This window comes from Coregonus lavaretus, assembly GCF_964263955.1.
Source record: "Coregonus lavaretus genome assembly, chromosome: 19".
NCBI classification, from domain to species: Eukaryota; Metazoa; Chordata; class Actinopteri; order Salmoniformes; family Salmonidae; genus Coregonus; species Coregonus lavaretus.
In genome coordinates, this window is record NC_140006.1 from 15,013,990 (window position 1) to 15,031,372 (window position 17,383).

Here is a 17,383-nt window from a genome sequence, read left to right on the forward strand (position 1 = left end):
AAAAATCCAGAAAAACGCATGTCAAAAATGTTATAAATTGATTTGCATTTTAATGAGGGAAATAAGTATTTGACCCCTCTGCAAAACATGACTTAGTACTTGGTGGCAAAACCCTTGTTCGCAATCACAGAGGTCAGACGTTTCTTGTAGTTGGCCACCAGGTTTGCACACAACTCAGGAGAGATTTTGTCCCACTCCTCTTTGCAGATCTTCTCCAAGTCATTAAGGTTTCGAGGCTGACGTTTGGCAACTCGAACCTTCATCTCCCTCCACAGATTTTCTATGGGATTAAGGTCTGGAGACTGGCTAGGCCACTCCAGGACCTTAATGTGCTTCTTCTTGAGCCACTCCTTTGTTGCCTTGGCCGTGTGTTTTGGGTCATTGTCATGCTGGAATACCCATCCACGACCCATTTTCAATGCCCTGGCTGAGGGAAGGAGGTTCTCACCCAAGATTTGACGGTACATGGCCCTGTCAATCGTCCCTTTGATGCAGTGAAGTTGTCCTGTCCCCTTAGCAGAAAAACACCCCCAAAGCATAATGTTTCCACCTCCATATTTGACGGTGGGGATGGTGTTCTTGGGGTCATAGGCAGCATTCCTCCTCCAAACACGGCGAGTTGAGTTGATGCCAAAGACCTCGATTTTGGTCTCATCTGACAACAACACTTTCACCCAGTTCTCCTCTGAATCATTCAGATGTTCATTGGCAAACTTCAGACGGCCCTGTAAAAAAAATGTAAATATGTGCTTTCTTGAGCAGGGGGACCTTGCGGGCGCTGCAGGATTTCAGGCCTTCACGGTGTAGTGTGTTACCAATTGTTTTCTTGGTGACTATGGTCCCAGCTGCCTTGAGATCATTTACAAGATCCTCCCGCGTAGTTCTGGGCTGATTCCTCACCGTTCTCATGATCATTGCAACTCCACGAGGTGAGATCTTGCATGGAGCCCCAGGCCAAGGGAGATTGACAGGTCTTTTGTGTTTCTTCCATATGCGAATAATCGCACCAACTGTTGTCACCTTCTCACCAAGCTGCTTTGCGATGGTCTTGTAGCCCATTCCAGCCTTGTGTAGGTCTACAATCTTGTCCCTGACATCCTTGGAGAACTCTTTGGTCTTGGCCATGGTGGAGAGTTTGGAATCTGATTGATTGATTGCTTCTGTGGACAGGTGTCTTTTATACAGGTAACAAACTGAGATTAGGAGCACTCCCTTTAAGAGTGTGCTCCTAATCTCAGCTCGTTACCTGTATAAAAGACACCTGGGAGCCAGAAATCTTTCTGATTGAGAGGGGTCAAATACTTATTTCCCTCATTAAAATGCAAATCAATTTATAACATTTTTTACATGCGTTTTTCTGGATTTTTTTGTTGTTATTCTGTCTCTCACTGTTCAAGTAAACCTACCATCAAAATTATATACTCATAATTTCTTTGTCAGTGGGCAAACGTACAAAATCAGCAGGGGATCAAATACTTTTTTTCCTCACTGTAAGTGACATTATTCAAGTGTTTAAACCGGTTAGTTCATTTGGTGCCATTGTTAGTGCATTGGCGCTCGGACTACATGGGTTCGAGTCGCGATGGGGCTAAAGCCAAGGTCGGTCAGCAACCGTGGGGGTTACGATGGACCTCGATTCCCGGGGTCGTCTGTCCAGTAGTAGGACCGCAGCCAAACAACAGACGCCACTAAGATGGTTAACTTTTTGGGGACTACAACCCTCTTAGCTTTTTATGTCGCTAGAATTTATGTCGACGTTATGAAAAAGGGTGTGTGACACCAACGTGAACACAATCTCGAAATAGGATTTGGGCCATCGGGAGAAAATGCTGTGTTTCGCGTGATTATATTGAAACAGGTACCACTACCGGTATGTGACCCTGCTTTGATCTAAAGAAAAACAATCAAAATAATGATAATATATGGTATTTATTTGTTAAAGCGATAGATACAATTACAAACATTTAAAACATTTTATGAGAACCTTTAGTGTTGATTTTAAGTGATGTGCGAAAAAGACTTTTCCCAGTGGCCTTTGCTGTGGGCACAGTGATAGTAGAGTTAGAATTATTGTGCAAGTAGTACCCCCCCTCATGTTTGCCAGTGGTTTGCTGTTTCTTTAGTTTAGAGGGAGTGGAGTGACCTTGACATTCCTTATATTTCATCTGCCAACATATGCATTGACTGAATCTTAGGGAGTAGCCTTAGTTAGTAATGATTTTCATTAGTCGAATTGGGTGACTTCATTAGGCTACCTGTATGTACTCTTCCATGCCCTACATCCAGACATGTCCTGGTCGTAGAATTTATTGGCAGCTGGCATCTAGAGCGGACACCTCATCACCTCAAACAATGTGACTTAATCAATTTGCATCACTTGTGGTAAACATACATCAGGTTGATAGACTCATATTTGTATATGGCTGTGAGGGGAGATGAAGGTAGCCTATTGTTGCCACATGTTACTGCAAGAAGAAAATTATCAGACCATGTAACACTGTCAGAGCTGATAGCCTTTGTTCAGGACTGTTGTCGTTCATCCAAATATTTCTACACGATTAGCTACATCTTTCCACTGTCATCATTCAATCATCAGCCTGAATATATTGTATAAATAAACTAACTCTGTATAATATTCATTATATTTACAAAAGTATGTGGACACCCTTTCAAATTAGTGGATTCGGCTATTTCAGCCACACCCGTTGCTGACAGGTGTATAAAATGGAGCATACAGCCATGCAATCTCCATATGCAAACATTTGCAGTAGAATGGCCTTACTGAAGAGCTCAGTGACTTCAAACGTGGCACCATCATAGGAGGCCACCATTGCAACAAGTCAGTTCGTCAAATTTCTGCCCTGCTAGAACTGCCCCTACTGTAAGTGCTGTTATTTGAAGTGGAAACATCTAGGAGCAACAACGGCTCAGCCGCGAAGTGGTAGGCCACACAAGCACACAGAACCGGACCGCCGAGTGCTGTAGTGCGAAAAAACGTCTGTCCTCGGTTGCAACACTCACTACCGAGTTCCAAACCGTCTCTGGCAGCAACGTCAGCACAAGAACTGTTCGTCGGGAGCTTCATGAAATGGGTTTCCATGGCCAAGCAGCCGCACACGAGCCTAAGATCACCATGCGCAATGCAAAGTGTCGGCTGGAGTGGTGTAAAGCTCGCCGCCATTGGACTCTGGAGCAGTGGAAACGTATTCTCTGGAGTAATGAATCACGCTTCACCATCTGGCAGTCCGGCTTATGAATCTGGGTTTGGCGGATGCCAGGAGAACACTACCTGCCCCAATGCATAGTGCCAACTGTAAAGTTTAGTGGAGGAGGAATAATGGTCTGGGGCTGTTTTTCATGGTTCGGGCTAGGCCCCTTAGTTCCAGTGAAGGGAAATCTTAATGCTACAGAATACAATGACATTCTAGATGATTCTGTGCTTCCAACTTTGTGACAGTTGTAACAGTTTGGGGAAGGCCCTTTCCTGGTTCAGCATGACAATGCCCCCGTGCACAAAGCGAGGTCCCTACAGAAATGGTTTGTTGAGATCGGTGTGGAAGAACTTGACTTGCCTGCACCTGACCTCAACCCCATCGAACACCTTAGGGATGAATTGGAACGCCGACTGCGAGCCAGGCCTAATCGCCCAACATCAGTGCCCGACCTCACTAATGCTCGTGGCTGAATGGAAGCAAATCCCCACAGCAATGTTCCAACATCTAGTGGAAAGCCTTCCCAGAAGAGTGGAGGTTGTTATAGCAGCAAAGGGGGGACCAACTCCATATTAATGCCCATGATTTTGGAATGAGATGTTCGAAGAGCAGGTGTCCACATACTTCTGGTCATGTAGTGTATATTATGAAATAAACTAACAATGTTTATGAATAAACAAACCAACTCAGTTATGTTTTCCTTTTGTTTTATGTTCTGTTCAGATCTGAAGAAAGATCATTGCTGGTTGAAAACACTTTCTGTGTAACAAATCCTTGTAATGTCACATGTGCAATGGCTCAAATTGATTAATTTAAATGATTGAGGTTTTATGTGAGCTATTTAAACGATAATTGTTGATGCCACAGAATTAATTCAGTACATCTCATTGGGATGCCAGCCCCGTCAGTAGACTGTAGAGTTGGCTCCATCATCACTGCGCGGTGGCGTGGAGCTTTTTGCGTCAGCTGTAAAGGCGTACGTGAATGAACTTTATTGTTCCCAAGCAGAAAAACATTGTACCGGTGGACGTGTCAGGAAACAGTCGGGACAAGTAAATGGGCTAAAGAAGCAGTTGGGAAACAGTCTGCGAAAAATAACAGTTTTAAATACGTTTATTTTAATTTAATTTAAAATATTTTCATCGTGATATTGTCATCATTCATATAGCTAGCTAACGTTGGTTATCACCGCGTTCTTAAGATGTTGACCAAATTCGAGACGAAGTCGGCCCGTGTGAAAGGTAAGCTAACACCGTTAGCAGCCTGTGTTAGTTAGCTAACGACGTTGCCCATGTTCATGTAAAATGTATTTATTTAGTCGTTGTAAATTGTCAAGACATATTTATTGATTAGATTAGCAATGTTATTGTCACGTTCTCTAGATCATTCATGACTTAGATGGCTACTACCCTCTGATTGCAAGGAAACGTACGCTATCTCCGCTAATGCTAACTACACTACATGACCAAAAGTAGTTATGTGGACACCTGCTCATCGAACATCTCATTTCAAAATCATGGGCATTAATATGGAGTTGGTCCCCCGTTTGCTGTTTTGCTATGCTGCTTTCCACTAGATGTTTGAACATTGCTTCTGGGACTTGCTTCCATTCAGCCACGACTGAGCGTTAGTGAGTTCCGGCACTGATGTTGGGCGATTAGGCCTGGCTCGCAGTCGGCGTTCCATTTCATCGCAAAGGTGTTTGATGGGGTTGAGGTCAGGGTTCAGTGCAGTCCAAGTTCTTCCACACTCGACAAACCATTTCTGTATGGACAACCATTTCCTCTCATTGTGCACGGGGGCATTGTCATGCTGAAACAGAATAGGGCCTTCCCCAAACTGTTACAACTGTCACAAAGTTGGAAGCACAGAATCGTCTAGAATGACATTGTATGTTTTAGCGTTGAGATTTCCCTTCACCGGAACTAAGGCCCCTAGCCCAAACCATGAAAAACAGCCCCAGACCATTATTCCTTCTCCACCAAACTTTACAGTTGGCACTATGCATTGGGGCAGGTAGTGTTCTCCTGGCATCCACCAAACCCAGATTTGTCTGTTGGACTGCCAGATGGTGAAGCATGATTCATTACTCCAGAGAACGCGTTTCCAGAGTCCAATGGCGGTGAGCTTTACACCACTCCAGCTGAAGCTTGGGATTGCGCATGGTGATCTTAGGCTTGTGTGCGGCTGCTCGGCCATGGAAACACATTTCATGACGCTCCAGTCAAACAGTTATTTTACCGATTTGCTTCCAGAGGCAGTTTGGAACTCGATAGTTAGTGTTGCAACCGAGGACAGACGATTTTTACGAGCTATGCACTTCAGCACTCGGGAGTCACGTTCTGTGAGCTTGTGTGGCCTGCCGCTTTGCGGCTGAGCCATTGTTGCTCCTAGACGTTTCTGCTTCACAATAACAGCACTTACAGTAGACCTGGGCAGAAGGAGAGAAATTTGACAAACTGACTTGTTGGAAACGGGGCCTCCTATGACGGTGCCACATTGAAAGTCACTGAGCTCTTCAGTAAGGCCATTCTACTGCCAATGTTTGTCTATGGAGATTGCATGGCTGTCTGCTCGATTTTATACACCTGTCCGCAATGGGTGTGGCTGAAATAGCAGAATCCACTAATTTCGAAAGGGTGTCCACATACTTCTGTGTGTGTATAGTGTTGCTAGCCAGTCATCCGTGTATTTTAACACAAGTTTAGGGTTGTGCAATATGGCCCAAAACTCATATCTCGATTTGTTCAAACTTATGGGCGATTCACGATTTATATATCTCAATAAAAAATATATATATATACACACACGCACAGTACCAGTCAAAAGTTTGGAAACATCTACTCTTTATTTTTACAATTTTTTACATTATAGAATAATAGTGATGACATCAAAACTATGAAATAACTCATATGGAATCATGTAGTAACCAAAAAAGTGTTAAACAAATCACAATATATGTTATATTTGAGTTAAAATAGCCACCCTTTGCCTTGACAGCTTTGCACACTCTTTGCATTCTCTCAACCAGCTTCATGAGGTAGTCACCTGGAATACATTTCAGTTAACAGGTGTGCCTTGTTAATTTGTGGAATTTCTTTCCTCCTTAATGTGTTTGAGACAATCAGTTGTGTTGTGACAAGGTAGAGGTAGTATACAGAAGATAGCCCTATTTGGTAAAAGTCCATATTATGGCAAGAACCACTCAAATTAGCAAAGAGAAATGACAGTCCATCATTACTTTAAGACATGAAGGACAGTCAATATGGAAAATGTCAAGAACTTTGAACGTTTCTTCAAGTGCAGTTGCAAAAACCATCAAGCGCTATGATGAAACTGGCTCTCATGAGGACTGCCACAGCAATGGAAGACTCAGTTACCTCTGCTGCAGAGGATAAGTTCATTAGAGTTAACTGCACCTCAGATTGCAGCCCAAATAAATGCTTCACAGAGTTCAAGTCACAGACAAATCTCAACATCAACTGTTCAGAGGAGACTGCATGAATGGGGCCGTCATGGTTGAATTGCTGCAAAGAAACCACTACTAAAGGACACCAATAAGAAGAGACTTGCGTGGGCCAAGAAACACGAGCAATGGGCATTAGACCGGTGGAAATCTGTCCTTTTGGTCTGGAGTCCAAATTTGAGATTTTTGGTTCCAACCACCGTGTCTTTGTGAGACGCAGAGTAGGTGAACAGATGATCTCTGCATGTGTGGTTCCCACCGTGAAGCATGGAGGAGGATGTGTGATGGTGTGGGGGTGCTTTACTGGTGACAGTATTAGTGATTTATTTAGAATTCAAGGCACACTTAAACAGCATGGCTACCACAGCATTCTACAGTGATACGCCATCCCATCTGGTTTGTGCTTAGTGGGACTATCATTTTGTTTTTCAACAGGACAATGACCCAAAACACACCTCCAGGCGGTGTAAGGGCTATTTTACCAAGAAGGAGAGTGATGGAGTGCTTCATCAAAATCAAATGTTATTTGTCACATGCGCTGAATACAACAGCTGTAGACCTTACAGTGAAATGCTTACTTACAAGCCCTTAACCAACAATGCAGTTTTAAGAAAGAATACCAAAAAAATACAATATAAAATAATACAAAATAAAAGTAACAAATGATTAAAGAGCAGCAGTAAAAATAACAATAGCGAGGCTATATACAGGGGGTACCGGTACCGAGTCAATGTGCGGGGGAACCGGTTAGTCGAGGTAATTGGGGTAATATGTACATGTAGGTAGAGATATTAAAGTGACTGCATAGATAATAAACTGAGTAGCAGCAGCGTAAAAGAAGGGTTGCGGGGCAATGCAAATATTCTGGGTAGCCATTTTATTAGATGTTCAGGAGTCTTCTGGCTTGGCGGTAGAAGCTGTTTAGAAGCCTCTACGACCTAGACTTGGCGCTCCGGTACCGCTTGCCGTGCGGTAGCAGAGAGAACAGTCTATGACTTGGGTGGCTGGAGTCTTTGATAATTTTTAGGGCCTTCCCCTGACACCGCCTAGTATAGAGGTCCTGGATGGCAGGAAGCTTGGCCCCAGTGATGTACTGGGCCGTACGCACTACCCTCTGTAATGCCTTGCGATCGGAGGCCGAGCAGTTGCCATACCAGGCAGTGATGCAACCAGTCAGGATGCTCTCGATGGTGCAGCTGTAGAACCTTTTGAGGATCTGAGGACCCATGGCAAATCTTTTCAGTCTCCTTAGGGAGAATAGGTTTTGTTGTGCGCTCTTCACGACTGTCTTGGTGTGCTTGGACCATGTTAGTTTGTTGGTGATGTGGACACCAAGGAACTTGAAGCTCTCAACCTGCTCCTCTACTGCCCTGTCGATGAGAATGGGGGCGTGCTTGGTCCTCTTTTTTTTCCTGTAGTCCACAATCATCTCCTTTGTCTTGCTCACGTTGTGGGAGAGGTTGTTGTCCTGGCACCACACGGCCATGTCTCTGATGACCTCCCTATAGGCTGTCTCGTCGTTGTCGGTGATCATGCCTACCACTGTTGTGTCGTCAGCAAACTTAATGATGGTGTTGGTGTCGTGCCTGGCCATGCAGTCATTAGTGAACAGCGAGTACAGGAGGGGACTGAGCACGCACCCCTGAGGGGCCCCGTGTTGAGGATCAGCATGGCGGATGTGTTGTTACCTACTGTTACCACCTGGGTGTGGCCCGTCAGGAAGTCCAGGATCCAGTTGCAGAGGGAGGTGTTAAGTCCCAGGGTCCTTAGTTTAGTGATGAGCTTTGTGGGCAATATGGTGTTGAACGCTGAGCTATAGTCAATGAATAGCATTCTCACATAGGTGTTCCTTTTGTCCAGGTGTGAAAGGGCAGTGTGGAGCGCTTTAGAGATTGCATCATCTGTTGGGGCGATATGCAAATTGGAGTGGGTCTAGGGTTTCTGGGATAATGTTGTTGATGTGAGCCTTGACCAGCCTTTCAAAGCACTTCATGGCTACAGTCGTGAGTGCTATGTGTCGGTAGTCATTTGGGCAGGTTACCTTAGTGTTCTTGGGCACAGGGACTATGGTGGTCTGCTTGAAACATGTTGGTATTACAGACTCAGATAGGGAGAGGTTGAAAATGTCAGTGAAGACACTTGCCAGTTGGTCAGCGCATGCTCAAAGTACATGTCCTGGTAATCCGCCTGGCCCTGCGGCCTTGTGAATGTTGGCCTGTTTACAGGTCTTACTCACATCGAGCATGATCAAACAGTCATTCGGAACAGCTGATGCTCTCATGCATGTTTCAGTGTTACTTGCCTCGAAGCGAGCATAGAGGTAATTTAGCTCGTCTGGTAGGCTCGTGTCACTGGGCAGCTCGTGGCTGTGCTTCCCTTTGTAGTCTACAACTGAGACATAAACTGAACAAGTTCCACAGACATGTGACTAACAGAAATTGAATAATGTGTCCAGTGCTCAGACTGTCCGCAATAGGCTGGACTGAGGGCTTGTAGGCCTGTTGTAAGGCAGGTCCTCACCAGACATCACCGGCAACAACGTCGCCTAAGGGCACAAACCCACCGTCGCTGGACCAGACAGGACTGGCAAAAAGTGCTCTTCACTGACGAGTCGCAGTTTTGTCTCACCAGGGGTGATGGTCGGATTCGCGTTTATCATCGAAGGAATGAGCGTCACACTGAGGCCTGTACTCTGGAGCGGGATCGATTTGGAGGTGGAGGGTCCGTCATGTTCTGGGGTGGTGTGTCCCAGCATCATACGACTGAGCTTGTTGTCATTGCAGGCAATCTCGAAGCTGTGCGTTACAGGGAAGACGACATCCTCCCTCGTGGTACCATTCCTGCAGGCTCATCCTGACATGACCCTCCAGCATGACAATGCCTCCAGCCATTCTGCTCATTCTGTGCGTGATTTCCTGCAAGACAAGAATGTCAGTGTTCTGCCATGGCCAGCGAAGAGCCCGTATCTCAATCCCATTGAGCACGTCTGGGACCTGTTGGATCGGAGGGTGAGGACTGGGGCCATTCCCCCCCAGAAATGTCTGGGAACTAGCAGGTGCCTTGGTAGAAGAGTGGGGTAACATCTCACAGCAAGAACTGGCAAATCTGGTGCAGTCCATGAGGAGGAGATGCACTGCGGTACTTAATGCAGCTGGTGGCCACACCAGATACCAACTGTTACTTTTGATTTTGACCCCCCCTTTGTTCAGGGACACATTATTCAATTTATGTTAGTCACATGTCTGTGGAAGTTGTTCAGTTTGTCTCAGTTGTTGAATCTTATGTTCATACAAATATTTACACATGTTAAGTTTGCTGAAAATAAACACAGTTGACAGTGAGAGGACGTTTCTTTTTTTGCTGAGTTTATATATACACTACCGTTCAAAAGTTTGGGGTCACTTAGAAATGTCCTTGTTTTCAATGAAAACATACATGAAATGAGTTTGAATAGGAAATATAGCCAAATGCATAGGAAATTGACAAGGTTAGAAATAATGATTTTTTATGAAAATAATAATTGTGTCCTTCAAACTTTGCTTTCATCAAAGAATCCTCCATTTGCAGCAATTACAGCCTTGCAGACCTTTGGCATTCTAGTTGTCAATTTGTTGAGGTTATCTGAAGAGATTTCACCCCATGCTTCCTGAAGCACCTCCCACAAATTGGATTGGCTTGATGGGCACTTCTTACATACCATACGGTCAAGCTGCTCCCACAACAGCTCAATAGGGTTAAGATCCGGTGACTGTGCTGGCCACTCCATTATAGACAGAATACCAGCTGACTGCTTCTTCCCTAAATAGTTATTGGGTCATTGTCCTGTTGTAGGAGGAAATTGGCTCCAATCAAGCGCCGTCCACAGGATATGGCATGGCGTTGCAAAATGGAGTGATAGCCTTCCTTCTTCAAGATCCCTTTTACCCTGTACAAATCTCCCACTTTACCACCACCACCACCAAAGCACCCCCAGACCATCACAATCCCTCCACCATGCTTGACAGATGGCATCAAGCACTCCTCCAGCATCTTTTCATTTGGTCTGCGTCTCAAATGTTCTTCTTTGTGATCCGAACACCTCAAACTTCGATTCGTCTATCCATAACTTTTTTCCAATCTTCCTCTGTCCAGTGTCTGTTATTTTGCCCATCTTAATCTTTTCTTTTTATTGGCCAGTCTGAGATATGGCTTTTTCTTTGCAACTCTGCCTAGGTCAGCATCCCGGAGTCGACTGTTGACGTTGAGACAGGTGTTTTGCGGGGACTATTTAATGAAGCTGTCAGTTGAGGACCTGTGAGGCATCTGTTTCTCAAACTCGACACTAGTGTATTTGTCCTCTTGCTTAGTTGTGCACCAGGGCCTCCCACTCCTCTTTCTATTCTGGTTAGAGCCAGTTTGCGCTGTTCTGTGAAGGGAGTATTACACAGCGTTGTACGAGATCTTCCATTTAATGGCAGTTTCTCGCATGGAATAGCTTTCATTTCTCAGAACAAGAATAGACTGACGAGTTTCAGAAGAAAGTTATTTGTTTCTGGCAATTTGAGCCTGTAATCGAACCCACAATTGCTGATGCTCCAGATACTCAACTAGTCTCAAGAAGGCCAGTTTTATTGCTTCTTTAATCAGCACAACAGTTTTCAGCTGTGCTAACATAATTGCAAAAGGGTTTTCTATTGATCAATTATCCTTTTAAAATGATAAACTTGGATTAGCAAACACAACGTGCCATTGGAACACAGGACTGATGGTTGCTGATAATGGGCCTCTGTACGCCTATGTAGATATTACATAAAAAATCTGTCGTTTCCCACTACAATAGCCATTTACAACATTAACAATGTCTACACTGTATTTCTGATCAATTTGATGTTATTTTAATGGATAAAACATTTGCATTTCTTTCGAAAACAACATTTCTAAGTGACCCCAAACTTTTGAATGGTAGTGTGTGTGTAATATATATATATACACACACACACAGTTGAAGTTTACATACACCTTACCCAAATATATTTAAACTCAGTTTTTCACAATTCCAGACCTTTAATCCTAGTAAAAATTCCCTGTTTTAGGTCAGTTAGCATCACCACTTTATTTTAAGAATGTGAAATGTCAGAATAATAGTAGCGAGAATGATTTATTTAAGCTTTTATTTCATCACATTCCCAGTGGGTCAGAAGTTTACATACACTCAATTAGTATTTGGTAGCATTGCCTTTAAATTGTTTAACTTGGGTAAAACGTTTCAGGTAGCCTTCCACAAGCTTCCCACAATAAGTTGGGTGAATTTTGGCCCATTCCTCCTGACAGAGCTGGTGTAACTGAGTCAGGTTTGTAGGCTTTTTCAGTTTGCGACCAAGCTTTAACTTCCTGACTGATGTCTTGATGTTGCTTCAATATATCCATATCATTTTCCTTCCTCATGATGCCATCTATTTTGTGAAGTGCACCAGTCCCTCCTGCAGCAAAGCACCCCCACAGCATGATGCTGCCACACCCGTGCTTCACGTTTGGGATGGTGTTCTTCGGCTTGCAAGAAACCACCTTTTTCCTCCAAACATAACAATGGTCATTATGGCCAAACAGTTCTATTTTTGTTTCATCAGACCAGTGGACATTTCTCCAAAAAGTACGATCTTTGTCCTCATGTACAGTTGCAATCCGTAGTCTGGCTTTTTTATGGCGGTTTTGGAGCAGTGGCTTCTTCCTTGCTGAGCGGCCTCTCAGGTTATGTGGATATAGGACTCGTTTTACTGTGGATATAGATCATTTTGTACCTGTTTCCTCCAGCATCTTCACAAGGTCCTTTGCTGTTGTTCTGGGATTGATTTGCACTTTTCGCACCAAAGTACATTCATCTCTAGGAGACAGAACGCGTCTCCTTCCTGAGCGTTATGACGGCTGCGTGGTCCCATGTTGTTTATACTTGCGTACTATTGGTTGTACAGATGAACATGGTACCTTCAGGCGTTTGGAAATTACTCACAAGGATGAACCAGACTTGTGGAGGTTTACAAAAAATTTCTGAGTTCTTTGCTGATTTTATTTTGTTTTTCCCATGATGTCAAGCAAAGAGGCACTGAGTTTGAAGGTAGGCCTTGAAATACATCCACAGGTACACCTCCAATTGACTCAAATGATGTCAATTAGCCTATCGGAAGCTTCTGAAGCCATGACATCATTTTCTGGAATTTTCCAAGCTGTTTAAAGGCACAGTCAACTTAGTGTATGTAAACTTCTGATCCATTGCAATTGTGATAGTGAAATAATCTGTCTGTAAACAATAGTTGTTACATTTACTTGTGTCATGAACAAAGTAGATGTCCTAACCGACTTGCCAAAACTATAGTTTATCAAGAAATTTGTGGAGTGGTTGAAAAACGAGTTTTAGACTTCAACTGTATATGCTCTAAATTAGCTTTGTTGTGCAATTAAAGGTCAAATACACTGCATTTAAAACAGTCAGCAATAATCAAATGAATTCAGAGTTTGTGAAATTATACCTAGGCTGAATATATTCCTACCATAACACCCACTAATTATTGTATTACCCTTTTTGTTACAAATATAACCAGAACCATGTACAATGCACATTTACTAATAATGTAGCAGGCATTCTAGAAAATGAACACCTGTCTCATGAACAATCTTTCAAACACAAGCCCACGTGCTAGTGAGTAGCCAGCTAATATGTATATTTAAAGTTTAGCCAACATGAATCTAGGTATGATTTCACAAGTTCTGAATTCAGCTAACAAGGCAAAATAGTTGAATTGTTATGAACACCATTTTCTGTCCGTCTCCAACTGTTTGAACAGCATGCCAGCTTTTCCACTTTGTTCAGATGTTGAAATCAAGTGGCCTACCTTAATTCTCAGAATGAGAATGAGTTGCCAATTCCTTATATAATTGTTTTACGCTTATTGCACATTTTATAAAACACAAATTAAACAGCTAGTATAACAATCTTTATTTGCATTTTCCAGAATGAATGTTAATTGATACATCCATTTTAGTAGTTTCTGCTCGAAATTTGATGAGTTGAAACACAAACAGGGTATGGTTCGAAAGGTTAACTTCTCTATTACAGTAAAATAATGTCTCCATGTGTTTTGGCGTCCATATGACCGATTTCTGTTGGACCAAACCTCAAATGCAAATAGCGAGTTGAAACCGTTTGTCAGAGAGGAGGAAGTGATCGCTCATCTTTTGTTGTTGTGAGTGGTAGGGGCTTTTGAGAAAGAGGCGACGCGAGAGGTTTCACTCTCGCCAAATTCTGTCCAAAATAAGTCCAACTCGTTTCTATGCGCTTATATTGAACCTAAGCTTGTCGCCTGCCTTCCCACCATTGGGACAACAACTCCCATTGTTAGGCCGGAGACATGAGCGTCTCGTCCTTATATACAGATCTCTGGTGTAAATGGGACGGTGCACAGCACAGAAGGAGCGAACGAGACAAGACCAAAAAGACATGAGAACAAGCGGACATAAACGCTTATAAAAACGAAAAATACAAAAAAAAACTTGATTCTGCGATACAGGCATTTGGAATATCGCACAAAAACATAAATTCAAATTAATTCGATATCGCCCAGCCCTACACACATTCAGCTGACATCTCCGCGAGTTTTCAATCCCAAATGCATGCAATGAATGTAAATACAAATACATGTTGATCTGGATGTTTTGCCCCATTCAAAACAACTGGGAACTCCTGGTGCTTTCAAGACGACTGGTCAAGTCACGTCATCAGTGATCTTCAGGTCGGCATGTCAGAGTTCTAGAAAGATGCCAGAGTTTCCGACTTGGAATTCCGATTTGGATGACCGTTTAAATTATCTTTCCCAGTCGGAGCTTGTTTTTTACCAAGTTCCCAGTTGTCATGAACGCACTGAAGTCGGAAATGTCAGAGTTCCGAGTTAAGGCGTCCGCATGCTTCCCAGCCAAAACAGTTCGCTAGAGTTCGTGCATATATTCTGGTTACGTTTTTGGACTTCGGTGAGGGTTTTTTCGGTTGTTCGGGCACACATATTTTTGGGAGTCAAGCCGAAGTTTGGAGCCGAAGTCTACGCCCCTTCGCCGGTGATTGGTCAACAGTAGGGATTCTTCAGTAAAGTCTTTGTCATTCAACGAGAGACGACTCGTTTTCATACACATTTTTTCATTGAGAAATACTGCACCAAACATCTTAGTTAGAGATCTTAGTTGCGTAATTTGACATCTAAGTCAAAAACATAAATTAATGACATTTCTTGTTAACAAAATTAATTCGGACAACTTTGAGGACGTTTATACGTCTGAAAATGGACAAAATGTACTATTGCCGCTTTTTTTTCTCATTTTTCAAGCGAAGGTCTTTTAAGGGAGTATGCGAGCACACTCGTTCAGTTCGGCTAGTCGAGTTCGCCTAGGTGCCAGCCGAACTGAAGCATGCTGACGCCTTTTAAGAATTCCCAGTTGTTTTGAACACCGCATCCGATCCTGGAAATCTGACTTCAATGCGTTCAAGACAACTGATAACTTGGAAAAAAAACTAGCTCCGATTGGGGGATTTTTTTTTTGAACGGTCATCCAACTCGGAATATCAAATCGGAAACTAGGGCATCTTTCTAGAGTTCCGACCTGAAGATCATTTACATAGTTTTTTTTTTTCCAGAGTTCCCAGTTTCTTGAAAGCACCAATAATCATTGATGGTTTAATTGATGACAATGTTGCCATTCACTGGTGTCATAGCTAGTAGACACAGATTGTGTAACTAACTAGTCTCCCTAGGCAGACTTGTTACCTCCCACAATGTATCAGTCTTTGCCTAGGGGTGGGTTTACAAGACTAGTAACTAACTAACTAGCTAGTTAGTAAGTCAACTTTCTAAAACCATTTCTCTTCCATAGGGCTGAGTTTCCACCCTAAGCGGCCCTGGATCCTTGCTAGTCTTCACAATGGAGTCATCCAGCTGTGGGACTATCGGATGTGCACACTGATTGACAAGTTTGATGAGCATGATGGTGAAATGAGTTTTGTAGCTAATTTCAACAACAAAAAATGTAATGCACTGATTGGTTATTGATTATGATGTTTGTTTTTATTGTGAAGGCCCTGTCAGAGGAATTGATTTCCACAAGCAGCAGCCTCTGTTTGTGTCTGGAGGCGATGACTACAAAATCAAGGTTAGACATTCATATTAGGGATGTGACAAATGGACAATTTTGCTTAGCGCTTAAACTGCCATAAAAAAAAAAAATGGTTTTCCGTTAAAATTATAAGAAAAAAATCCTACAATTCCATGTCAATTCACAATGCAGAATAATGGTCAGATTTATGTATGTATGACCGCTAGGGCCGGGTAATGAAATGATATCTACCGCAGTCATATACCCTTGAAAGCGCCTCGGCTACATCGTGTTTGTTTGTCTGTAAGGGTATACTACGGCTCTTTAACACTAGAACCGCCTGACCTTTCAGCCTGTTAGTACCTTCTAGAGAACATTGCTAACGTTACCGGGCTTTCTCTTTAGCATACGCATCAGATGCATATCAACCCGCAAGGTTGCACAGATATTCTTGGAGAAAGTGATATTTGGAAATAGAGCTGCACCTCTTGAATTGAGTTATTTGAAAAAAGTTAGTGTCATAGAAAGTGCAGAATGTTCTTTCTGATACTATATAGAAATCAAAAAGTTGTACCTGCATGTGACTCTGAAGGAGGATTTGATGAAGTGATGCTCCTTTCCCTGCATCTGTCAATTCCAAGCTGCGCCCATCTCTTTATGTGCAATTTGACAACTTATAATATTGTCACTAAACAGGGGACTTTACATCTAATAGGTTAATCTTTAGGCAAACTCTTATGTGTGAAATGAGTTTGGGTATTGTTGAGGTGTAGTTTCGATGGGCCGGCTGCGCAGGCTGACTGGCATCGTTTGCTTCCCCTCGCTCATCAACTCGGATAGAGTCATGGATATGTTTTTGCATTATTCCAAAGGCCTACTGCAACATGTAGGATATTTTTGTTTCCCTAACAATACATTTGATTAGTAATAGAATTATAGTAAATAAAACAGTCCCGTAACAGCTTCTTTATACAAAGTCAAACATAAAAGAGGATGATATCAACCTGTAAGGTGCGTGGTCAAATTATTTGTTATAAACATGAGTGCCAGCGCTGATAAATGTGCATAACACAAACTCATTACACTATTGATGTTCTAAATTAAATCAACCTCTGTCCTACAGCACATTGTATTGGCGGGTTAAGTTGTGAATAAGTATGAAGAACAAAAAAACTGGTGAAGGCTCAATACTTTTCTGTTTGATTAAAAAAATTCGGACAAATGAGCAATGTAAAATACAAACATTTAGGAAGTGAAGGACATAGTTCTGTTTATTTTGGGCCGATTAAAAAAAGAAAAAATAATTTGATTTATTATTTCATATTTATTTACAAAATCTAGGCGATTCTAGTGTTTAGGCGGTTCTAGTTTTAAATGCCGACATGAAACCTCTGGAGATTTCAAAAGCGCCACTGAACGGGCATTTTACTTGTCTGTAAAGGAATGCAGTTTCTGAAGCAGGACTAACTTCCTTCACTAGGCAACCAGAACTGTCAATCAAATAATCTCAAGCTGCCTTTACACAGCCTGCCTGCTTCCTTCCTGACCACTCTTTCCTAAAAAAATACTTTAAAGTTACTTAAATACTGTGACT

The 17,383-nt window shown here is 42.7% G+C and overlaps 1 protein-coding gene across 1 annotated transcript in view; it reads left to right on the forward strand.

Moving 5' to 3' along the window:
• Window positions 1–4,227: 4,227 nt before the first annotated feature.
• Window positions 4,228–17,383, forward strand: part of LOC311146664 (coatomer subunit alpha-like) — a 47,783-nt gene continuing 34,627 nt past the window's right edge. Inside the window, exons 1-3 of the mRNA XM_084183195.1 lie at window positions 4,228–4,453; window positions 15,571–15,684; window positions 15,773–15,846. Coding sequence (XP_084039321.1) covers window positions 4,414–4,453; window positions 15,571–15,684; window positions 15,773–15,846 — 228 coding nt within the window. The 5' untranslated portion in view covers window positions 4,228–4,413. The remainder of the gene's footprint in view (window positions 4,454–15,570; window positions 15,685–15,772; window positions 15,847–17,383) is intronic.